This window comes from Misgurnus anguillicaudatus, chromosome 22 (genome assembly GCF_027580225.2).
Source record: "Misgurnus anguillicaudatus chromosome 22, ASM2758022v2, whole genome shotgun sequence".
Lineage (NCBI taxonomy): Eukaryota > Metazoa > Chordata > Actinopteri > Cypriniformes > Cobitidae > Misgurnus > Misgurnus anguillicaudatus.
The window spans coordinates 7,745,969-7,771,995 of NC_073358.2; the positions used below are offsets into that span (position 1 = coordinate 7,745,969).

General features: G+C 38.7%; 1 protein-coding gene across 4 annotated transcripts in view; it reads left to right on the plus strand.

Annotated features, from left to right (window-relative positions):
* Window positions 1-24,498, plus strand: part of rgs3b (regulator of G protein signaling 3b) — a 65,135-nt gene extending 40,637 nt beyond the window's left edge. For 3 of the 4 annotated variants that reach the window (XM_055200618.2, XM_055200619.2, XM_055200620.2), the window contains 9 exons: window positions 6,080-6,191; window positions 9,403-9,446; window positions 9,964-10,086; window positions 15,512-16,300; window positions 19,007-19,077; window positions 19,172-19,276; window positions 19,947-20,008; window positions 20,121-20,287; window positions 23,175-24,498. In XM_055200618.2, coding sequence (XP_055056593.2) covers window positions 6,080-6,191; window positions 9,403-9,446; window positions 9,964-10,086; window positions 15,512-16,300; window positions 19,007-19,077; window positions 19,172-19,276; window positions 19,947-20,008; window positions 20,121-20,287; window positions 23,175-23,369 — 1,668 coding nt within the window. In that variant the 3' untranslated portion in view covers window positions 23,370-24,498. Of the gene's footprint in view, window positions 1-6,079; window positions 6,192-9,402; window positions 9,447-9,963; window positions 10,087-12,109; window positions 12,265-15,511; window positions 16,301-19,006; window positions 19,078-19,171; window positions 19,277-19,946; window positions 20,009-20,120; window positions 20,288-23,174 lie in introns of those variants that run through there. The other variant, XM_055200621.2, reaches the window with a different exon arrangement.
* The last annotated feature ends 1,529 nt before the right edge of the window (window positions 24,499-26,027 follow it).

The following is a 26,027-nucleotide window of genomic DNA, read 5'->3' on the forward strand; positions in this document are numbered from 1 at the left end:
TTTTTAATATTACACATTAAAAATTACACATAATATTTTTACAGTTATTTAAGTTATAATTATAATAAAAGCAAAAATTCATTTAAAATTGTAATACATATTTAATGCTAACTTTACTTACAAATTCAGAAAATATTGTTTACAGTGTATAAATAAAACGACATGAAGGAAGTTCATTCCAAAATGTAATGCGTCTAGTAGCAGCTACCACTGACACAGAAAGTCAAGAAATTAAAAACCACCCACCCCCAGGTCTGCCAATTCTTTGCCAACCCCCAATTCTAATCTCCTCTCAGCGAGCGAATCAAAAGAAAACCTTGCAGTTGCTTTGTTTAAACGCAAATCTAGGCCTACTACGCTGTAAGTTATTTTAAATGAATTTATATAACTAAAATTAAGTGGATATCGGGTAACTTAATTTGACATAATCAGTTCACACGCCAAACCAAGCTATTTTTCACGCTGAGAAGTAAAAAATAAGTTTTCCTGCTATACAATTAATAAAGGAGGTGCTGGTATACACAGAGAATTCCTGTCGAGTTTAGCAGTACGGTTTTTAGGTGTGGTCAACTTTACGCAGCGCCGCAAGAGCAGACAAGCAGATGACATCAGAGTACCGCGAGAAATAAGGCGGAGGAGGTTGGTTTTAATCGCTCTCGCGGTACTCTGATGTCATCCACTCATGTTTGAGTCTGTATCAGATGAAAATACAGATTTTGAGGAACAACTTATTGTTTGGAGATTGTCAATGGACGTTTCTTAGTGGTAAGTTTGTTTTTCAGTATGGACCAAAACGCCAAATGCATAAAATATATAATAATTTAGAATAATTTATATGGCAAAATAATTTTAGCGCAATATAAATGTATCATATTGTTATTCTTAATATAAGAGAATACTCATATATTTTTACAACACTTTTAAATTTAAAACATACATATAAAGATGCTTAGTACAATAGCTTTGCTTCTGACAACAAGTTTCTGTAATAAATCAGTAAATCAATCATAAAATGTTTTGACAGTGACTAATAAAAATCTTGTCAATTCAAACAAAGCTGAAAGGTGTATAAAACCGCATGAATTAAAAATATCTGAACTGTGCTCTTTTGCATACCACTACTTTTCTCATGTCTTTCGTTATACCACATTTATCTCTTTAAAATATTGCTACTTTTAGAAATATTTTGTTGGCATTTTTTTGTATACTGCACACTTTATACACTTTATATTTTACCAAACCCTGTTGCTGAAGGAGACGGACCGGTGCTCCGGCAAGGTGTGTTGTGGACCCGAGGAGGCGGAGCTGTGCTCCGGCCCAATTTAACCTATCTTTCTGGTACTTCCACTAACTGAGGTATCCGTCCTCCTTTGCTGTCTGCCTGGTATGATTTTATTGGTCATCTAGGAATAATTTTCACTTTATTTTACCTAATGGGGCGCAGCGCAAACCCGTTGGTCTGTGACATCACACTACCGTGAGATCTATTCAAAAGCATGCTGTAGGCCTACTGTCTCGCGGTGCTAAGATGTCACATGCCGTCCGATCGGTCTGCGTGGCGCCGCAAGATCGTCAAACGAGCGCTGAGCATTGAGTCAAATAAGACAAGCGTCAGAAAATTACCGAGGTCCGGACGGCCATGCCCTTTGTTTTGCCTCAAAATGCAGACAAATAATGTTTTTAGTAAGGCATGTTTGTTAAAACTAATTTTATATTCAATTTAAACTAAGGCTTAGTCCTGGTTTACGCTTATAAAAAACCGTCCTACAGCTCCTGAGGGGGTGCTCTCTCACTATTCACATGTAAATAAAATGGTTAGAAACCGGTTTTTCTGGTTCTCATTGCAGGACTGTGCGGGGGGAGGGCATTCCGTTTTCATGTGGAGACACTTAACAAATACATTTGAAATACACCAAGTTCCAGATTACAAGCAACACCAAAACACATCACGTTTGGGAGCAGTGCATGTAGGCCCTACTTATTTGAGTATAATGGTAGAGTATTGTGTTGGACACTATTTCAAATTGTCCTTTTCTCCACACAAATAAAACACTGATGTGCATGTCCATAGATCTTAGAGTCATTGCTATCATTTTCACTTTGTGTTGGGTTAATTCCCTGACCGGGCCTCGGTCATTTTCTTACGCTCGTCTTTATAATTTGACTCAACGCTCAGCGCTCGTGTGGCTTCTTCCTGCACCGCGCAGACCGATCGGCATGTGACGTCTTAGCAGAGGTGGGACAAAGTCATTGTTACGCAAGTCACAAGTTTGCTCTGGGCGGACCTCTTGGTGGTGTCAAAGTGCCGCGAGAGCGATTCAAAGCGGATTTCTCCACGTGATAACTGGAATCGCTCTCGCGGTACTTTGCTGTCACTCGGCTGTGGGTTTTTGTAGCGCTACACCAGTCTGCTCCCCAGTCACTTTCGCGCCGCTATAGTAATTTCATATGCCGATTGGATCGCGCAGTTCGGCAGAAAGTCAAACACACCAAATATATAGCCTAATATGTATATGCATTTCAACCCGCTAAAGTAGCAAGTGTAGCATGCTAATGGAGCGGCGCGGCCGTGTGAATTTTTTGTGAAATGGGTCAGTTGCTGCTGATTCTTGCCATAGCTCCGTTGCCCAAATGCGCACGCATACGGTGCCATGTCATCATTGTGTACAAACAGTTAAATGGTCTATTAAGTTTTAAGATGAAGTCAAAATGAAACCGAGATGACCAATAAAATCAAACCAGTCAGACAGAGGTGCAACACAGGTCAGATGCGCAGTTAGTGGTAGTGCAAGAAAGATGTAGCCTAAGTAATCAAACGCTGACTATTATATACAGCAGTTTAATGACGAGAAATGTGAAACCGCAGTGACTGTCAAGGTGACAGGACAAGAAACATTACTGCAGTTGAGCACATATGGGTGTCCAGATTTAATGCGCTGCTCTTACTCCCTTCAGTAATTCACTTTCCGTTATTCAGCGTGTTTATTAACAAAATTCAACGCCACCCTTTAATTCTTGAAGGTACTAAACTTAATGGAAAAGAAAACCAAGACAAAGTGAGGTGAACTGACACAACTTGACCCGTAGGGTACTATGCAATGGAAAAGCGCCATTGTTAATGTGACAGTACACAGACAAACAGCCACTGACTTACGTAATTAACTGAATTAAAGCCACTGACTTTAATTCGTAGCACTAACGCTTTTTTTCTATCACCCAAATAGTGACATTTTGGACATGCTATAACAATTGATCTGTGGGGTATTTTGAGCTGAAACGTCACAGACACATTCTAGGCACATCTGAGACTTATTACGGCACTTTTCCATTGCATAGTACCCCACGTTTTGGGTTGGGTCAGCTTACTTTTGGGGGCTTTTTCAGTGGGTGCAGTACGTAGTTCCCGATACTTTCTTTAGTACCACCTCGGTCGGGGTTCAAGCGACCCGAGCTGATACCAAAACGTGACGCGAAAACACTATAGATCACTGATTGGTCAGAGAGAATTGTCACTAACAGCGTCATCGCTATAATGTAAAAGATTAGCTTTACCTTTATGCTAGCTTGCGCTGTCTTGAGTAAATCTGTTATCATCTGTGCTTTACTTTCAGTTCCCAAACTCCCTTTTAGCGATGAAAAATATCCACACCATAACAGTTTTTTTCCAGACTTGCAGTTTGTGGCGGCAAATTTCCGACTTAAATGAGGTTCAGCGGAGCGCGTCGACCGACGCCACAGGTGTTTGTACAGAAACGTCATGTGAGACAGAGGCTGTGATAAAAACTACGTGCAAACATCTATTTGTGGTGGTCAATTTTAATTTTGTGGCAGACTGAGAAATAAATAAATGTATGGGAATGTACAATGATGCTCTCACTTGTATGATGTCACAGCAGTAGTCAGGGCAAATATAACGACACGCCTATAATCCTTCCCACTCTGAAGTGTTACTAAACTCGATGGAAAAGCTAACCAAGCCAAAGTGAGGTGACCCGACCTGACCCAAACCAAACCCTGGGGTACTATGCAATGGAAAAGCGCCATTATATTACATTTTGTAAAATGGGCATAATATGTGTCCTTTGTGAATCTGGGGGGAAAAAATTCAAGGCCCTGGGAAGTTTTTGAAAATATACATACATAGATACAGGTCATTAAAAGTGTTTGAATCTATTTTATGCAAGACGTTTTCTGGAAAAAAAATCCATATAATTCCCGGTATAGTGTAGGTTAATATCATAAAATTTCTAGCCTTTTAAGCACCAGTGTTAAACTGTTCGCTTTAAATGTTTATATCTTCTGAATACGAATGTTGATTCATACCAAAATGCTTTTTTTGCATAGTTGTGTTTGAAACATGAAAATGTCTCGGGTTACGTATGTAACTGTTGTTCCCTGAGAAGGGAACGAGACTTTGCGTCTCCCTTGGCATACTTCCTGCGTCCCTGTAACGCCGTCTTTGGCAATATTTCATATAGTGATATACTTCCTGGCTCCCGCGTCACCCTGTCTTTGTCGTTAAGCCTCACCATTGGTTGAATTTGATATACACATTCAGACCCACTTAACCCTGGAGGCGTCCCCAAAGTGTCACCGCAGTGTGGTAGCGTAAGTTCCCGTGAAAGGGAACTGTAACAATGTATCTTAAAAGGTAACACGATGTAACCTTGCTCTCGCTTAAAATGTGTCCCCAGATTTAGTCCTTGAATTTGAGGGTATTGGACCTGGAAAGTCCTTGAAAGGTCCTTGAATTTGAAGTTAACTAAGGTGTGGGAACCCTGTTTAAATTTGATTGCATTCAGTTAAAGGTCAAACCTAAGATTTGGGCCTCTTTATGTCTAGACTTACTCCAGTTCCAGTAACGCAGCTAGTGACATACTGTATAAATCCCATCACTTGTTCGACATAAAATGGTTTCTTGTAATATCATGATCTGAAGGTGACCTGTATCTGTGAAGAATCTGTATCCGCTTTCAGAAAAATTGATGTTTTTGCTCGGCCAGGATTTTAGCCTGTTCTCATGATACCCCTCTAAAAGCCTGTTTGTCTAGAGACCCCGCTGGAGTTTTGAGCTAGATGAAACACTACCTTTTATATTAGATCCATTTCATTGAATAATCGTCTGAGAACCGAGAGGATTATTTATCTCTGTGACAGTAATGCCCGACACAAAATATTATGCGCTCGACACAGAGGGCAAGGAGACGACTTCATCCGAGTGCTTTTTAGCTGGAGCTTTAGAGAAACCTGCAGTTTGGGAATAACGTGACCTCTGGTTTCCTCAGCATGAGCAATATTGTGCAAAGATAAATCTTAGAGTTCCACAATAGCCGCTAAAATCTACTTCGTATCTATAGCAATTCCCTTTCAGCGCGCGTCCTGTCTTTTGTGCTCGCTCACAGGGCCTCCGTCCGTATGCCGGCTGACCTCAATTTAGTTCGGAGACCTGTTTGAGTAATGCAGTCAAGAGTTTCAAAAGATCAGAGTGTTTAAGAAGGATGAGCCGTTCATCACTAACCACATTCCTCCAGAGTCCTACAACAAGTGTGTGTGTTTGACCCTGATTTAGGGCTGAATTTATTAAGTTGGCGTAACTCCAGGCCAGAGCAGTGAGCAATGTTAAAAGTCAAGTTCACCGTCCCACCACTGACTACTGTGTGGGAATCAAAGCAGAGATCTCTGTCCTAAACTTAAATAGATGCTGGTGATAATATATTCAAAGTTTTCTCTTATGGTGCAGAAATGACACACTTCACTAGTACACGTTTTTGTGTAGTTATGCATCTGTGTGGACTAAGCTCATTGTGTTAGACAGAACTGGGAACGTTTCACCGGGAGGGACCCACCATTGGACCTCTTGGGTACTGCACACTCATATGTCTACTCATTGGCCCAGCACTAAAGGACATTTTTTCCTGCACACTTACATGTTAGTGATGGTCTGGTGTAAATAATTGAAGATCCAGGTTTATGTTTTCCATGATAAGGGTTGGGCAGACGCTGAGAGAGTGTGACACAAAAATGCCATATTGGTTGTTTTCAGTGTGGAGCTAACTGTTGACTCTATCGCCCCCTGCAGGTAACAGTGTTCATCTACACTGATCTGATGCTGTTGACCAGGGAAGATGAACCGGGTCGCTGTAATGTACTGCAGAGTCCCCTCTACCTCCATCAGATACAACTGCAGGATGGTACATGCTAATATTTTACACAAACTCTCTGTAAAAACAAGCACTATAATTATGTTTGTGTTTTTCTGTTATGTGGGTTTTGTTTCTATTCAATCTGTCTGCCTGTCTATCTAATCTCGGTCTGTCTATGTTACTAACTTTCATCATTTATCTTATCCAAGGATGGCCAAACTCAGCCCTTGAGGGGTAGGGTTGGTGTCCTGCAGAGTTTAGCTCTAACTTGCCTCAGCACACCTGCTCATAAGAATTAGCTGCTTCATGTGTGGTTGATTAGGGTTGGAGCTAAACTCTGCAGGACTCGGCCTGTCTAACCTCTGTTTGTCTGTCTGTATGTCTGTCTATCTATCTGTTTGCACTCATTTCTGTCTGTCTGTCTATTTCTCTGTATCTATCTATCGTTCTTTCTTTATTATTTATATAGCACACATAATACAACAGGGGTTGCCCAAGGTGCTTCACAATCAGTGGAATCTAAACTCTATCTGTCTGAACTAATTTCTGTCTGTGTGTCTGTCTATCTATCTGCCTGCCTGTACTAATTTTTCCTGTCTATTGAATCCAATCTCTGTCTGTCTGTCTGTCTGTCTGTCTATCTATCTGTCTGCACTAATTTCTGTCTGTCTATCTGCCTGCCTGCCTGTCTATTTATCTTTATCTAAACTCTAGCCGTTTCTCAATATGCGTTCTTGTCTGTACTTGCGTTCTTGTGGACTTGTGAAACGTCATCAGTCGCGGCCCAAGTACTGTTCCAATTCAAAGTTCGCATCAAGCCCAAGTTCACATAAAATCCCCGGATGTGTTCTTGATCCGCCCATATTATCGAGGATGCATCAGAGGAGACTTGTGTGGACTTATGACAGTGAAGTTTCCCAGAATGTATTTCGCGTCAGGAGTTCGTTCTTCCGAGTCTGAACTTGCAAGTTCGAACTACGAAGGACACAAGTCCGAGTTTGGCGTACTTGGTATTCAGAAACGGCTTCTGTCTTTCTGTCTGCACTAATTTATGTCTGTCTGTCTATCTGCCTGCCTGCCTGCCTGTACTAATTTCTTTCTGTCTATCTATCTATTTGTTCTATTTGTATCTAATCTTTGTCTGTCTGTCTGTCTGTCTTTCCATCTGTCTGCACTGATTTCTGTCTGTCTGTCTGTCTGTCTGTCTGTCTGCCTGCCTGTACTAATTTCTTCCTGTCTATCTATCTATTTGTATCTAATCTCTGTCTGTCTGTCAATCCATCTGCACTAATTTCCGTTTGTCTGTCTATTTATCTGTATCTAAACTCTGTCTATCTGTCTGCACTAATTTCTGTCTGTCTGTCTGTCTGTCTTGTCTGTCTGTCTGTCTGTCTGTCTATCTATCTGCCTGCCTGTACTCATTTCTTTCTGTCTATCTATCTATTTGTATCTAATCTCTGTTTGTTTGTTTGTTTGTTTGTTTGTTTGTCTATCCATCTGCACTAGTTTCAGTCTGTCTTTTCTATTTATTTGTATCTAAATTCTGTCTGTCTGTCTGCACTAATTTCTTTCTGTCTGTCTGTCTGTCTATCTGCCTGCACTAATTTCTTCCTGTCTATCTATCTATTTGTATCTAATCTCTGTCTGTAGGTCTGTCTGTCTGTCTGTCAATCCATCTGCACTAATTTCTGTCTGTCTGTCTATTTATCTGTATCTAAACTCTGTCTATCTGTCGGCACTAATTTCTGTCTATCTGTCTGTCTGTCTGTCTGTCTGTCTGTCTGTCTGTCTGTCTATCTATCTATCTATCTATCTGCATGTACTAATTTCTTTCTGTCTATCTATCTATTTGTATCTAATCTCTGTCTGTCTGTCTGTCTATCTGTCTGCACTAGTTTCTGTCTGTCTGTCTTATCTGTCTGCACTAATTTCTGCCTGTCTATCTATCTATTTGTATCTAATCTCTGTCTGTCTGTCTGTCTGTCTGTCTGTCTGTCTGTCTGTCTGTCTGTCTGTCTGTCAATCCATCTACACTAATTTCTGTCTGTTTGTTTATTAGTATCTAAATTCTGTCTATCTGCCTGAACTAATTTCTGTCCGTCTGTCTGTCTGTCTGTTAATTCATATCTAAACTCTGTCTATCTGTCTGTCTGTCTGTCTGTCTGTCTGTCTGTCTGTCTGTATCTTATATCTGACTTCTGGTCCCCCTGTCTATCTGTCTGTCTGTAACTAATCTCTTTCTGTTTGTATGTCTGTCTGCTCGTATCTAATTTCTGTCAGTCTGTCTGCCCGTATCTAATCTCTGTCTGTCTGCCTGTCTGTCTGTCTATCTCTGTCTGCCTGCTTGTCTACCTAATCTCTGTCTGTTTAATTTCTGTCTTTCTATCTAATCTCTCTGTCTTTCTCTTTAGTTCTACAGTTACTGTCAATCAATCTGTCTAATCTCTGTCTGTCTATCTGTCTGTCTAATCTTTGTCTATCTGTCAATCGATCCAGCAGTCTATTTACCTACAAACGTTCTTTGTTCTTAGTGTTATAAAATACCTAGAAATGCGACATTTTTGGACCAATAAAAGTCATTTTCTTAATTTTTTAAAACATATTTTTAAAAATCACAAATAATCACAAATAACTGGAATGTCATAGAAGTTCATAGGTGTGGGAACCGTCCATCTATTTGTTGATCCATCAATTCGGTATCTGTATATGATCTCCCTGTGCTGATTGTTTACAGTGCAGGGGATGTTAAAGAGTTACACCCTGTGCTATTTGTTATGCGTTAGTAGCGACAGTCAGGAAGGAGGCGTCAGGACTGTGCGATTGTGTGTTTGAGTGTGCGTGAATGTGTGTGTGTGATGAGAAGACTGCTCTCCTCGATCCGTGTGTCTGCTGGGAACAATGGTCAAGTCTCCGGTATGGCCCATTATAGTCAGGGTGGGCGGCACACCTTCCTGCAGACAAAAATACAGCAGCGTGTGGCACAGAGGGCATTTCTATCTTCAACCGAAATAACTGTTTGGCCACAGAGTGTGTTAGACTATATAATTATTTTTTATGATTTATTTAGCAAATTCCATATGAGTTTGATACAGTACTTTTACTGAAATGCCACCATGTCACATATGGGTGACATATATATATCAGGTGACATGTGGGTGTTCACCTCCCTCGAGTCAGGAAATGTTAAAATAACACACTGGCAGTCCTTCGTAAGATCTTCACGATGAAGAAATTCACACTTCTGTCTTCTTCTTTCCAGTTCCCGCCGACAAACTACGGCTGTACATCTCCTACTGGATAGAGGTGAGATCCTACATCCGACCGACAGCCCACGCACACGGCCCAGATCTCACGGCACTAGTTAAGACTGCACTAGTAATCAAACCCGACTAAATGTGTTTCCCGGCCTCGATGGCCCTGCGGTAAACATGTACAGGAAGCAAATATAGTTAGGATGCCTGTTGAGCTCAGGGTTGACGTCACATATTAGATCCCTAAAGCTACTCTCCGGAGTAAACGTGCCTGGAGGACGTAGAATGCTATCTCGAGCAAACACATCCATCGACCCAGCCATCTGCCCATCTCCCTGACAACACCTCACACATAGACACACATGCACACGCTGAGATGAATGTGCGGGTGCATGGTTGCATCTTCTGCGAGATGTTTTCTAAAGCAGTGAACATGCGTTTAGATAAACCTTGTTGTGGTAAAGAATGAGACCTATGAGTCATTTTCACCCTTCTTTCACATATACGCTCATTCTTTTACAAATGCTCACTCAATGTCACTTACACGCTCTCTTTCTGTGTCTGTGAAGAGGACCGAGTGCCTGTTCAGTCTGGAAGCCTTTTCAGCCGAACAGAAGAGGAGGGTCGTCCAATGTCTGAGAGACAATATTGACAAGCAGCTCGCCCTCAGAGACAGATTAGGCCCTGATCAGGTACGACATCTCTGGTACACGTAGCCAATTGTTTAACAGTTTTAAACATTTGTGTTGGAAAGAATGGGCTTTTATAAACAGGATGTACATATGAAGAGCTCATATGCAATACCCTAGTGCGTCTGACATGTTTTCTTGTATATGAAACAAAAAGCAGTATTTCTGAATAGCCTGAAGCCGGGAATAATCGGATTTAAAGTTAAAGTATTTAAAGGTGCAGTGTGTAATTTTTAGAAGGATCTCTTGACAGAAATGCAAAATAATATACACAACTATATTATCAGGGGTGAATGACCTTACATAATGAACCGTTATGCGTTTATTACCTTATAATGAGTTGTTTTTATCTACATACACCGAGGGTCCCCATACATGGAAGTCGCCATTTTGGGCCGCCATGTTTGTACAGAAGCCCTTAACGGACAAACGTCTTTTACTAAGTTGTCTTCGACGATGACCTGTTTGTCTAGTGGTGGCTACAGTAGCTTCTCTATGTGTTGCAATTCACAACCTCACCACTAGATGCCGCTAAAATTTACACACTGCACCTTTAATGAACGTATAGTACATGCAGAGAGCATTCGGTTAATATTATTATCTCATTTTATCTCAGAATCATTTACTTATCCTCAAAACCTGTATACATTTCTTTGTTTTGCAAAGTAAGATATTTGTAATCAAGCAGAAAACAGGAGCACCATTGACTTCCATAGTGGGAAATAAAAATATTGGTGCTCAAAAACAAACATTTCTCAAAATATTTTCTTTGTGTTCACCAGAGCAAAGACATTTATACAAGTCTGTAACAACATGAGAGTGAGTAAGTGTTGATTTTTGGGTGAACTATCCCTTTAAAGGGGACATTTCACAATATTTTTTTTATGTGTCAAATTAAATCTTTGGTGTCCCCAGAGTACGTATGTGAATTTTTAGCTCAGAATACCATATAGATAATTTATTATAGCATGATAAAATTGGCAGTTTGTAGGTGTGAGCAAAAATTTGCCGTTTTGGGTGTGTCCTTTAAAATGCAAATGAGTTGATTTCTGCACTAAATGGCAGTGCCGTGGTTGTATAGTGCATATTAAGGGTCGTTAGGGGCTCGTTATAGTCGTGCGTAGGTCCTATAGCATAGCCGCGACAGCGCAGTTTCCGCGTCGGTTTTCATTTATACTTTTGCGTCGTTATCCGCGTCGACAGGCAACACACGCGCAGACCGCTGGTAGGCAGTAACCACGTGTGTAACCACAGTAGCAGCGCGGCCGTCAAAGAAGAAGAAGCTTGGCAAGTTAACCCACAAACAAAGAAGAAACAGAAACTTGTTGTTCATGATTTGAGAAGAATAGCAATGATGGAAGTAAATAAACAGCGACTTTTGTTGCAGTTTGAGTTAAATCACTCCTCAACATGGCTCATCTTTCTTTTCACCGTCGCAAACGGAAATACCTATGACCTGACAGGAGGCGTTCTGGTGGACCAATCACAGCACTTGCGGTCCGCGTAGATCTGACGAGCTGTTAAAAATTTTGCGAGGTGCACGTCAGGCTACGCACAGGCTACGGATAACCTACGGCGTAGCTACGGCATAGAGCTTACGCACGACTACAAATTGGGCTTTAGTATCCCCTTCTGACATCACAAGGGGAGTCAAATTTCAATGACCTATTTTTTCACATGCTTGCAGAGAATGGTTTACCAAAACTAAGTTACTGGGTTGATCTCTTTCACATTTTCTAGGTTGATAGAAGCACTGGGGACCCAATTATAGCACTTAAACATGAAAAAAGTCTGATTTTAATGATATGTCCCCTTTAAAGCATGGATTAGAGTAAATACAGTAAACAGACTGGAATTCAGATGCTCTTTAGTCTCCATGTGGTGAACATAGATGTTTAAACATAATGTTTTCTCCCTCCATCTTCTGTTTCTTATTCATGCTCTCTCTCTCACTTTCTTCATTCGGTGGGCGAGTGGCATTGGGAGTTCGGAGACATCATCATCAGACTAGCACAAACAGACACGCACATGTGACGGCGTGAGAGAGAGAGAGAGAGAGAGAGAGAGAGAGAGAGAGAAAGTGAGAGATAGGGGAGAGGAGAAGGCGGTTGTAAGGCTTGCTAGTATGATGGATGAATATTTTATTCGTTTGTAGAGGGGAAGCATTGGATCTTTGTGAAGGTGAGGTTGTTTAAACAATCCTTTGAGATTTGTATGCTTTTTAGACTGCGAAATATTGGAAATCGATTTTGCGATTAATTCCTAACATCTCTGTTGTGAGTTGTTTGATTTAAGTGATGTGTAAGAAAGTGTGGATTTAATTTATTTTGTTTTAAAGCAGCTTTTAAGTAATATTTATAAATTATAGTTTATCGTAATAAAAGTATCAAATATTAAAGTTTTATATTTTTTAGCTTTGTTTTATTGTAACATTGTATCGTATATATTTTATCGTGTCTGTGATCTGAGGATTACAAGAGTGCAGATTTGTGTTATTAGTGTTGTATTACATACTATTTAATGCACACAGAAATGGGCATTCTTGCCGTTCCCGTGGGGAATTTTTGGTGATGTTGCATTGTCTGATTTTTAACACTGTGCCTTTAACGCTGATCACGGGAGCTTGTGAGTCAGTGGCACCACCAGCAAACTCTGCTGATTAGATGTGTAGGGTGGATGAATACATTAACCTTTTCCACTACTATAGGGATACTTAAAACACACATTGATCGAATTTGTCTTCTTTTTTATTATCTCCTTTGTGCTTTTTCGGTTGACGCCTGTTGCTTTAGAAAGCAATACCCAGAATAATGTTTTATTTTATTGTTGATTTTCTTTAGATTTAGGTAAAATGTAGAATGCTTGCTGTGTTTATGATGTGAATAGCTGTATTAATAATTGGGGTTTGTTTTTAAATGTATTGACATTTATTTAGTTGAAATTAATCTTGTAATATACAGCTTTTTGATACGTGTTTTCTTAATAGCTTATGTGTATTTTTATTACTTATTAAAAGCTCCAAACAGTGCAATTTAATTTAATAGCAACCATCTTTATCATTACTCATACTATTTACTAGGGGTGCACTGATACCAATTTTCAATAGCTTTGAATGAGATCTAACAATAGTTTTTGCTTTTTACTCCTTGTTTCAAATTATTATGTTCTAAAATCCTAGAAGTGCAGAACGTACAAACTGCAATTTGTCCCTTTTGATTGCCAGGATTTAATCTGCCTTGATCGTCTTCTGTTTTTAAACAGTTGGCCGATGTCGGATTGTGGGGAAAATTGCTATTATCTGCAGAGATGATTATTGGCTGATATATCTGTATTATTTACTAAAGTAAACTGTAGTAAAATAATTTCTACACACTGTAGTGTTTTTGAACCTTACTATAGTAAATATTAACAAACTACAGTATTTACTACAGTCTACCAATTTCATATAGTTAAAGTGTTTTAATTACCATAATATACTACAGTATACTACAATTACTACAGTTTTTATGAAAGTATCCTACAGTATTTATTACATGTTTATCAATGCAATATAGTTAATACTACATAATTCTGTACATTAAGAAAGTTTATTAAATACCATAATATATTACAGGATTCTACAATAACTACAGTATTTATGAAAGTGTATTGCAGTATTTATTACAATTTATCAATCCACTATAGTTAATACTACAAAATACTGTAGTATACACTCACCTAAAGGATTATTAGGAACACCATACTAATACTGTGTTTGACCCCCTTTCGCCTTCAGAACTGCCTTAATTCTACGTGGCATTGATTCAACAAGGTGCTGAAAGCATTCTTTAGAAATGTTGGCCCATATTGATAGGATAGCATCTTGCAGTTGGTGGAGATTTGTGGGATGCACATCCAGGGCACGAAGCTCCCAATCCACCACATCTCAAAGATGCTCTATTGGGTTGAGATCTGGTGACTGTGGGAGCCATTTTAGTACAGTGAACTCATTGTCATGTTCAAGAAACCAATTTGAAATGATTCGAGCTTTGTGACATGGTGCATTATCCTGCTGGAAGTAGCCATCAGAGGATGAGTACATGGTGGTCATAAAGGAATGGACATGGTAAGAAACAATGCTCAGGTAGGCTGTGGCATTTAAACGATGCCCAATTGAAACTAAGGGGCCTAAAGTGTGCCAAGAAAACATCCCCCACACCATTACACCACCACCACCAGGTTACACAGTGGTAACAAGGCATGATGGATCCATGTTCTCATTCTGTTTATGCCAAATTCTGACTCTACCATCTGAATGTCTCAACAGAGATCGAGACTCATCAGACCAGGCAACATTTTTCCAGTCTTCAACTGTCCAATTTTGTTGAGCTTGTGCAAATTGTAGCCTCTTTTTCTTATTTGTAGTGGAGATGAGTGGTACCCGGTGGGGTCTTCTGCTGTTATCCGCCTAAAAGTTGTGTGTGTTGTGGCTTCACAAATGCTTTGCTGCATACCTTGGTTGTAACGAGTGGTTATTTCAGTCAAAGTTGCTCTTCTATCAGCTTGAATCAGTCGGTCCATTCACCCACAGGACTGCCGCATACTGGATGTTTTTCCCTTTTCACACCATTCTTTGTAAACCTTAGAAATGGTTGTGCGTGAAAATCCCAGTAACTGAGCAGAATGTGAAATACTCAGATGAAGTACCAACAACCATGCCACGCTCAAAATGGCTTAAATCACTTTTCTTTCCCATTCTGACATTCAGTTTGGAATTCAGGAGATTGTATTGACCAGGATCACACCCCTAAATGCATTGAATCAACTGCCATGTGATTGGTTGATTAGATAATTGCATTAATGAGAAATTGAATAGGTGTTCCTAATAATCCTTTAGGTGAGTGTACGTCAACAAAATGTAGTAATTACCATAATACATTACACTATACTACAGTATGTTTTCATGTGGGTCATCCTGCATTGTTTGTGATATTTGCATGAATGAATCCAAAAATCATATTGAATGATTAGCTGGGTGTTTTTCTTTTCCAAGTGCATTATGTAACCAAAAAATTGGGTGAAAATATCCCATGGACTCAAACAGGGACCCAAGTTATATCATGGTACCTGAATACCATAGAGACGAGGGGCTTGGCTTATTCGTCATAGACCAGTAAGGTTTATAAAATGACTAAAGTGACATTGGTGAAAATAAAGCATTTCCCTTTCTGAATAATAACATTTTCATTGCAATTAAAGTGAAATTATTCAACCTAAACATAAGAGCCTGATGAAAAATGTAAAAATGTCAGATGGACTTGTCAGAGTGTTTTGCATAACTAGTTTTTTCTATGTTATCCTTAAATGGCTCTTCATTGCCACAAAAGGATGTACTACATGTTTGTTGAATGTAAATACATGTGTTAACTTGTAAATGATGCATTCACAGATGCTGGAACCACAAGCAGCTGAACAGGCTGATCTGGGGCTACTGGGCTTCGGCACTGCCAGCGTATCAGAGCCCTGTTCTCCATCATGCCCATCTGCTTCACCCATTATGAGAAGAGCCACCTGCAGCTCCACAGCCCAACGACTATCTTTTCCGGACCTTCACCGCAGCACCGGAGATGCCAACCGAACCTCTCCCGCTTCGCGCGACAGCTGCAAACCTGCCTACATGAACACCTCTGAGATCTGGAAAGAAAGGCGAAAGGATGTGAAAACCGAGTCAGAGCTGGAAAAGAGGGAGCAGGGAGAAGGCGAGAGCGCTTCGGAGACCATCAGCGTCGGTGCAAGACCCACGTCTTCCTCGTCCTCTTCGTCTCCGCTGATCATTCCCAAGTTGTGCCTCGATCGCTCCTTCAACGCGGACGCTTCGACCTCACCGTCCACCGATGATGACGATGAGGAAGACGAAGAAGATGATGAGGAAGCGGACAGCGATGAAGCTTTCCTGAAGAGGAGGAGTATGGCGGAAGCCTCCCCATCCTGCGGCCAGCAGGGCGGCGGGGGATTGTGCGTGCAGAGGTCCCTCCATAGGCGCACACACAGCGAGGGCAGTTTGCTCCAAGAGCCACGTTCACCACGCTTCATTTCCGATCAGGCCATCGACTGCATTGAGGCCAAGCGAGAACCTCAGGAGCGCTGGGCTGTTCCCTCCCCGCAGACTCTGAGGAAAGAGCTGACCAAGAACGGAGGATCTGTCCACCAGATATGTCTGCTTTTCACTGGAAAGAGGGTGTGTATAAATATATATATTTATACATTATATGTGACACTGTCTTTCAAAACCCAGCTAGTCATTTTTTGTGATTTTGTGAAAACCCTGATATTTTTAGTATTGACTGAGTAAGCCCATGCGAAAGATTGAAACTTTGATGCTCCTTATCTCATCATTGGATTATGAGACTTCAGCCTGGTTTACACATGGTCACATATTCATTTAAATGTGCATTGTGTAACTTTTAGAAGACTCTCTTGACAAAAATGCAATATAATATGTAAGGAATAATTGACGACGGGCTGTTGAATTATAAGAAAAATAATGCACACCCAAGGTGGTAATGCGCGTCGTGCCGTTACACCACGGGTGTGCATTATTTTCAAAGAATTCAAAGGACCGGAGTCAATTATTCTGCTTATACCACAGTTATCAAAAACATTGCTCTGGTGTATATAAGACATTTGACAAGTTAGGTGTGCGGTTATCGAAAAATAATGCATACCCGTGAAACATTTCTCATCAGGGAGGTCACCATTTCACGTCACCCTGTTTTCACAGTAGCCCTAAATGGACAAACTGTTCTATGCATCATTTTACAAATTTCCACAGGACAAAGAACCTCAGAAATCACGGATTGTTAAAACAAAAAAGGGCCATATGACCTAGTTTTGAGATTAGAGCAGTGCAATATGTACATAAAATCTGTTTTAGTATTAGCCTGTTGGCTAATCATTAATCAGTCCCTCCAGAAAAACGCGATTATGCGATCGCATGATTCAACGCATAATCAGCCAAAGTCTGCATATTTATGCGGGGGCCGCATTTTTTAAAATACGCTGCACTTTCGCCTAGGGATGTTATGATTAAATCGCGGGTCCCATTAAAAATGCCTGAAATTGATTCTGAATCGCAAGGCTCACTACGGCATTTGGTCAGTAGAAAGTCCTTATCAATGTAAAATCATTAGTAGTCGGAGTCGTTTATAACGTTTTTAAAAAAGCAACACTCGTTAAATAAAAATAATTAAAAATATTCTTTATTATCATGAAAATACCTGAAACAATTTGAAGAACAGCGATATAAATATTCCTGTAGACATTTCCAGGAATAGCGTTTGTAATGCTACTTCTTCTGTGGCACAAAGGGAGTTTCTGCATGAGAGTGCCCCCTGGCGTTCGGATGTGCCGGGATTTCACCGTAATTCATTAGAATTGATTCATTGAGAAAGCGCGCGTTTGCACGATTAATAGTAACAGCCCTACTTTCGCCACATAAATTGCATAATTTCATAATCCCCGCATTTTCGTAGCAAAAAGTCACATATATCTTAGCAGAATTTTTTTGCATTTACTTCATGTCCCCTGTTGCCATGATAACGTTATGAAGTGACGTAATTACGCGACATGAACATCTGTGAAAAGCTGCAAACAGTTTTTGCAAGTTCCCGCAATTTCATCGCATAAAATTGCATAAATATCCCGCATATTCCATCGCATTTTTAAGAAGACGTGCCGCAAGATCGAGGATTTTTGCCCGCAACAATCACAAAAAACTCTGTGTTTTTCTGGAAGGACTGATTAATTTCTAATATAAGCATGCTTACTTTTTTTTAAAACAATAATATAGTCCTATAACTAACTACATATCTCCAATTCATACAGATTTCAAAAAACGCAATGCATTAATACGTACGTTTTTTTAAGCACATTGACCAGAATCAGAAGCAGGAAATATTTCTAACTAAATAACATTTGTACACAACTTGGGGGGTTTATATATACTCGCGGGATTTAACTTTCTGTCATGCAAATTTTTCACTCGAGTTGAATATGTTCAACTAGCACGAAGACACGTTTGAGGCGAACAGGGTGTTTTTTTGCCATAATCCTGCCACCCAATTTGCGTTATTTGCAATGCTCCACCCCAAGTTTGCGTCTATTCGCGTCTTTGCATTGACTTTGTATGTATTCTACATGCCCAAATCGTTAAATTCATGTTTGGTGTGTATGCCCCATTATTTGTTATCATAAAATACTGTATTGTTGCACTATATTAGTGTTTTAACTCTTTCCCCGCCAGCGTTTTTAAAAAAAGTTGCCAGCCAGCGCCAGCAAAGTTTAATGTCTTCCAAAAAAAAATTCTCCTTAAAATATACAAAAATACAATATATCAAATGAAAGAACAGACCCGTTGCTTTCAAACAACAACAACAAAAAGTTTCATCCTACCTTCATTTGTTTTCTTTTTATCACCTCTCAAATATGGGTAGGTTTCTTCAAAAACACAGAATTTTGGGCAGAAGGCTGAGATGATTCCGTTTTTGTTGAGGACTTTTGATGGAGATCAGATGCAGAGCGATCCTCAAAACTTGCATGGACATACAGCTGTTTGTCCTAGCGATACTTATGGGTTTTATAGGTTGCGGAAGAGCGCCTGGTGGATAATAGCTTTATTGCGGAAAGCTGGAAATACTCGTCATTGGCAGGGAAGCGTTTTCTCTTAATTCACGAGTTAACTTGTCAATGGCGGGGAAAGAGTTAAAGAAAAGTAAACATGCTTACAACATCGTCTCAGACGATGACGTGTTTGTTCTGTGGCGGCTACTGTTGCTTCTCTATGCGTTTCGAAAGGGAGGGTGGACTGCAATTTACAATCTCACCTCTAGATGCCTCTAAAAATCTACACAGTGGACCTTTAACCTATCAACATAATCTCCCACAGGTTTGTGGGAAGCCAAACTGTAAATGTGACACTGGAAAAATTGGTCAGAAAAAGAAGAAATCCAAGAACCTGTAAGTCAAACTACTTTCTTATTTATTGCTCTTATTGGTAATCTCTTCCCATCACACTTGAGTGCACAAATGAACGTCTGTCTTCCTCACACAGGGCCAAAGACATGAAGAATCGACTGACTTTCCTGCGGAAGAAGACCAACGACAGACATGGAGGCAATTCAGCCAGCAAGCTTGAGAAGGTCCTCAAGTCAGAGAGGTGAGTTCACGTGATCGTTTCCTCTTTTACCTGAACTGACCCCAGGCCACTCGTACTGAATCAAACATACATGTTCTGAAGAAATTCTGAGTGGTACTAGCCTATGCAAATGTCGTTGCCATGGCATTGAGAGGTGGTTGCTACAGTAAGTCGTTCTTATTGGATATTTGGCACTTTGTATGTTTCTAGTAAGCTCTGGAAAGATAATATCGAAATGACCGAAATATTGCAAATGGTTTGCAATAACTGAATGATTTTTTTATGTCGTGCAGGCATACTGACCAAGAGCCTCTAATATTCTTGTCCTTCGATATGGCTTAGGTCTCTCTTTTAATGTGCAGTTAATCTAAAGCATGTCTGTTTATCTTTTCCCAATAAAATCTTATCAGTCATTAAAAATAGTAATACCAGATGAAGTGCGTAATTGTGAGTAACAGTGTTTGCTTTAGCAAGCTCCACTAATGAAGATGATGATGTTTTATTACATAAGCTGAAGCTTAATAATTGAATTAAAGGTTCTGCTGATACTTCCTTTTCATGTGAAAATGTATTTATAAGCAACAAACAACGAACGTTTTCAGTCGATGGCCTATAATTATGTTTGAAGTGAATGGCTCATTAGTGTGACTCATGATTTTGTTGACCACACTGTGTCTGCTTTCATTCATAGACCGACTCCAGAGGAAGTTCTCAAATGGGCAGATTCACTCGACGTACTGCTGTCGAACAAATGTAAGATTTATCTCCTTATCCACATGCACTCGCATTCACACTGAATTTTTAATCCGAATTTAGCCCAAATTCAGACTTAGCGTTTCAAGTCATTTTCTTCTCTATTCTTTAGATGGACTGGCGGTTTTCCGTTGTTTCCTGCAAACAGAGTTTAGTGAAGAGAATCTGGATTTCTGGCTGGCGTGTGAGGACTTCAGGAAAATCAAATCGCTGTCCAAAATGGCATCCAGAGCAAAGAAGATATTTACAGAGTACATCTCTATACAGTCTTGTAAAGAGGTGAGCAATAAAAGAGCTTCACAATTACAGATTAGGAAAGTTTTTATGTAAATGTAAACAAGTCAGTTGGTTTAGGGTTTAGTTACTATTTAAGAGATGATGTTTAGCTGTCCTTGGTCAAGGTTTTTGCAGAATATTATTTACTATTATTCAAGATGGTTCAACACTTAATTGTGACCCTGGACCACAAAACCAGTCATAAGTTGCACGGGTATATTTGTAGCAATAGCCAACAATACATTGTATGGGTCAAAATTATCACATTTTTATGTCAAAAATCACGAGGATATTAATAAAGATGATGTTCCATTAAAATATGTTGTAAATTTCCTACCATAAATATAACAAAAATGTATTTATCATTAGTAATATTCGTTGCTAAGGATTTCATCTGGACAACTTTAAAGGCAATTTTTTAATATATATATTTTTTGCACCCTCAGATTCCAGATTTTCAAATAGTCTGCCAAATATTGTGCTGTATATTGTATTGTATATTTTTGTAATCCCTACTGAAAAAAAACAGCATAAGCTGGTGAGCCGGTTTTAGCTGGTCTTCCAGCTTGGTTTTGCTGGTCTAGTTGTGTTTTGGTGACTTTTTGAGTTGGTCTAGATGTGTTTTGGTCACTTTTTAAGCTGGTCTAGTTGTGTTTTGGTCACTTTTTAAGCTGGTTTAGCTGTGTTTTGGTCACTTTTTAAGATGGTCTAGATGTGTTTTGGTCACTTTTTAAGCTGGTCTAATTGTGCTTTGTCACTTTTTAAGCTGGTCTAGTTGTGTTTTGGTCACTTTTTAAGCTGGTTTAGCTGTGTTTTGGTCACTTTTTAAGCTGGTCTAGTTGTGTTTTGGTCACTTTTTAAGCTGGTCTAGTTGTGTTTTGGTCACTTTTTAAGCTGGTCTAGATGTGTTTTGGTCACTTTTTAAATTGGTCTAGATGTGTTTTGGTCACTTTTTAAGCTGGTCTAGTTGTGTTTTGGTCACTTTTTAAGCTGGTCTAGATGTGTTTTGGTCACTTTTTAAGCTGGTCTAGTTGTGTTTTGGTCACTTTTTAAGATGGTCTAGATGTGTTTTGGTCACTTTTTAAGATGGTCTAGATGTGTTTTGGTCACTTTTTAAGCTGGTCTAGTTGTGTTTTGGTCACTTTTTAAGCTGGTCTAGTTGTGTTTTGGTCCCTTTTTAAGCTGGTCTAGATGTGTTTTGGTCACTTTTTAAGCTGGTTTAGCTGTGTTTTGGTCACTTTTTGAGCTGGTCTAGATGTGTTTTGGTCACTTTTAAGCTGGTCTAGTTGTGGTTTGATCCCTTTTTAAGCTGGTCTAGATGTGTTTTGGTCACTTTTTAAGCTGGTTTAGCTGTGTTTTGGTCACTTTTTGAGCTGGTCTAGATCTGTTTTGGTCACTTTTTAAGCTGGTCTAGTTGTGTTTTGGTCACTTTTTAAACTGGTCTAGATGTGTTTTGGTCACTTTTTAAGCTGGTTTAGCTGTGTTTTGGTCACTTTTTAAGCTGGTCTAGATGTGTTTTGGTCACTTTTTAAGCTGGTCTAGATGTGTTTTGGTCACTTTTTAAGCTGGTTTAGCTGTGTTTTGGTCACTTTTTAAGCTGGTCTAGATGTGTTTTGGTCACTTTTTAAGCTGGTCTAATTGTGCTTTGTCACTTTTTAAGCTGGTCTAGTTGTGTTTTGGTCACTTTTTAAGCTGGTCTTATTGTGTTTTGTCACTTTTTAAGCTGGTGTAGCTGTGTTTTGGTTACTTTTTAAGCTGGTCTAGATGTGTTTTGGTCACTTTTTAAGCTGGTTTAGATTGCTAAGCTGGTTCCATTTTTGAGCCAATGATTAAAGGTGAACTGCTTAAGGTTTTAGCTATTTGAAGAATTTTTTCATTTTTATTGACACATTTTAGGGCAAGTATACATTCGTTGACAGAGAATATATTAAAGGATTAGTCAATTTTCTTAAAAAAAAATCCAGATAACTTACTCACCTTGTCATCCGAAATGTTGATGTCTTTCTTTGTTCAGTCGAGAAGAAATTATATTTTTTTGAGGAAAACATTCCAGGATTTTTCTCATTTTAATGGACTTCAATGGACCCCAACACTTATAATGTGTTTTAACAGTTTTAATGCAGTTTTAAATTGCAGCTTTAAAGGACTCTAATCCAAAACGAGGCATAAGGGTCTTATCTAGCGAAACGATTGTCATTTTTGGCAAGAAAAATAAAAAATATGCACTTTTAAACCACAACTTTTCTTCTTCCTCCGGCTGTGTGACGAGCCAGCGCGACACATAGAATCTATTATATTCTTATGCAATTTTCTGTCCAACTTTCTTATGTAACATTAAATAGTTTACTACCATTCAAAAGTTTTAGGGTCACTTTCACTTTAATATTTTTCCACATAAAAGCAAATATCAAAACTATGGAACTGTGAAAGTCAATATTGTGACTAAAGAAATCCATTAGATTGAGACCAATGCATTACAGCATTTATCACTGACTGACGTGCAGGCGCATCTTATTAATATTTAAGGTGAGCTTTAAAGTCTTGACAGTGAGTTTACATTTAATTTTAAAGATGAACAACTATTTAATTTATACCCTTTTTATTTATTTTTAAATATTATATTGTTTTATAGGAGGAGGCTTTTTAGACTTGGCAAATTCATTTGTTCAGATGTTTGTAGGTACAGACATTTGTTGTGGGCAGTTTATCATTCATACCGCTCCTAGATTTATACCGTATTGACCGAAATGTAGAATGTATTTGGCCCTATTGTTCAGCCCTACCTTGGTATCTTTAATATTGACTGAGTAAGGTCATGTCAAAGCTTAAAATCAATACAGTATAACCACTGTATATAGTTTCCTAAGAAAAACTTTGTTTTGTTTTCAAGGTAAATCTGGACTCGTACACCCGAGAGCACATCAAGGAGAACATGGAGAACGTCTGTCCAGACTGCTTTGACCTGGCTCAGAGCAGAATCTTTGGACTAATGGAAAGAGACTCGTACCCTCGATTCCTCCGCTCCGACATTTACATGGAACTAACCAACCAAAAGAGACCCAGTTCAACCACAGATTTCTCATAAAGCTACGCAAACCATCCGTATTAACTCTCAGATGGGCACCGCTGGAGTCATAACACAGTTGAGTATAAATCAAATGGATTGGGTGCATCTACAATCACATTTGATGCACAGCGTCACGTCGAGCACCTTGAAGAGGGATCATTTACTGTGCGAGGACAAATTGTTTTTGAACGATTCAGTGGTGCACCCTGCTGGATGGTTGTGGGAATAAGATGGTGATGTAAGTGTTTTGATCGTGCCCGTGCGCCTTGAAACCTGAATCTTCGGTCATCGTCTTGTTCGTAGAGGGTGCGGAGCGTGTTAGGTGTTGCAGCAATTTGGTACTGTTTTGTTTAGCTTTACCAAGACCTCAGTGTACACCAGAAAACACACAGTATTAAATTGTATTTTGAGATAAATAAGTATTAATGTCCTTTTAACTGGAAGGCGGTCGAAACAATGCGTACAGTATAAGAGATAACAGTCTGTTTTGTTTTATCTTAAAAAGAGACATTAGCAGTTCTGCATAGAAACAAGAATAACCTTTCAGCTAGGACTTTAAACAAACCATTGTTTTTATAGACCTTTAATATTAATCTGGAAAAACGTTTTTTTTTTCTATAAAAGATAAACTGGTAACATTTCGTATTTTTTTATAGTGAGCCCCTTGACTCTAACCCCTTCATGTTTCATATGTGCAATATGTAGTTTGAAGAACTTATTCAAGGATACAGAATTCACATTTACATATGTTTTATAAATAAAGGCTCAGTCAAGTTCAGAAAGAAATATGATTTCTTTTGTAAATAACAAGTATAAAGGTATTCAATTTGTTGCTGTATCCTCTTTGTCTATTGGTCACACAAACGAGAGTAAGATCCCGAATTGCTGTTGGATAGCTGCTGTGTTGTGATTGGCTGTAGGGTTTTGTACATAGACCTCTGTTTTCTCTGTTGATTTGCAAGGCACCGGTCAGTCTATTAGGAAACTCGTGTTGGACAAATATGCTGTCTGTTTCCTCCTGCGTTCGTCTTAACCGTATCCTTCTTACTCTAATAACATTTCTTGTATTTATTTGTGGGTTCATATTTCACTCATCGCAGCCTTTATATGTAACATATTCTGATCAAATAAAATGTCATTACATTTATGTCAGTTTCATATTTTTGTAAAAAATGGTTCGATAAATATCCCCAGGGGGCAGCAAAGCATCAGAATAACACAATAATGCAGGACATTTGGGTGATTCTCGCGAAATTAGACTTTAACATTAAAAATTTTGCTAAAAAGTAAATGCAAAGTAAGAGTCAGTGTCAAAATAAGAAGCATACAGTTACAAACATCTCGTCATGTACTATTTTGCACATGATTTCAAATCATACAAACCAATTTATTTACTTAAATTTTTTCCATATTTAAGGGGAAAATTTTCATTACTGCAACGTGTCCATGACTGGATTTGTGTTCTTTGACATGGAAATATCTATAATTAAAAAATCTAAAAAATAAAAAGCTTCAGTGCATGTTATACTATAAACATTTACAGTAAAGAAACATGTGGGATTTGGTGATTATTATTGGTAAATGTAGAAACAATAATAAGGAATATAAATGTGTCCAAGAAAATTGAGAATGAGAATTTTCTCATCCTCCGCAACACTTTTCAATCATTGTTTAAGCCCTCAATGAATTAACATTTTCAACAACAAAAAATTGTTGGAAGAGACATAATTGACTGTGACACTTAAGATGGTTACCAGGTAAGCAGTTCTTATTTTTTCTCTCCAGATGAAAGTAGAAATTTTGTTTGTCATAGTACCTAGACAACTTTTTAGTTCTCATTACCGAAACATGAGTTTGTAAATGCATATTTAATGTAATATCATGTTGCGGTAATGATAATTTTTTATAATGATAATCTGAAATATGTTTTAAATCCTCTAAAAATAATGGTTATAGTAAGTTCAGACCTTAATCTTATGGTATGTGAAAAAAATTTGTCTTTAAGGGCTTTTTAAAAATTCTGATGCTTGACACGGATTTCGTGAGAATCATCCATTTATATTAATGCTTTTGGCAGATGCTTCTATCCAATGGAATCCATTAAAAGCTATTTATGTTTATCAATCACAATTGAAAATGTTATTAATAGATTTTACAACTGTACCTTTCTGTACCCTACGGTTCCGTTTTGTACCTTTACAGGTATATACTAAACATAATACAATGTTGTAACTTTGTGGGGACATTACTGTACTTTAAGGATCTATTGTGTACCTTTAAAGGTACAGTTAGCCTAAAACAAATGGTTCCTTAAGGTACACAAAGTAAAATTGTAAAAGGTACAACATTTCAATGTGTTGTATATTCATAAAGTTTAAAAATGAGGGTACCACCTTTGAGGCTCCCAGCATCAGAAAATGTACAGTTTTGTGCTTTTTTGTACCTTTTTTCTGACATTTTTTTTACAAAAGTCTCTCATAGTGTACTCTGCCTCATGCCATCCGTGTATTTGCCTTAATTTCTTTAGTTAAACACAAATTTTATATTAAAATCCTCTCATGTTATCTTGTTGTCCTATGGAGCTCAACATGGTAAGGCTCCAAAAAGTGCACGCATCCTGTATTAAATTAATATAAAATTAAAATAAAATGATTTGTTTTTGTTCAGCTGAATAAA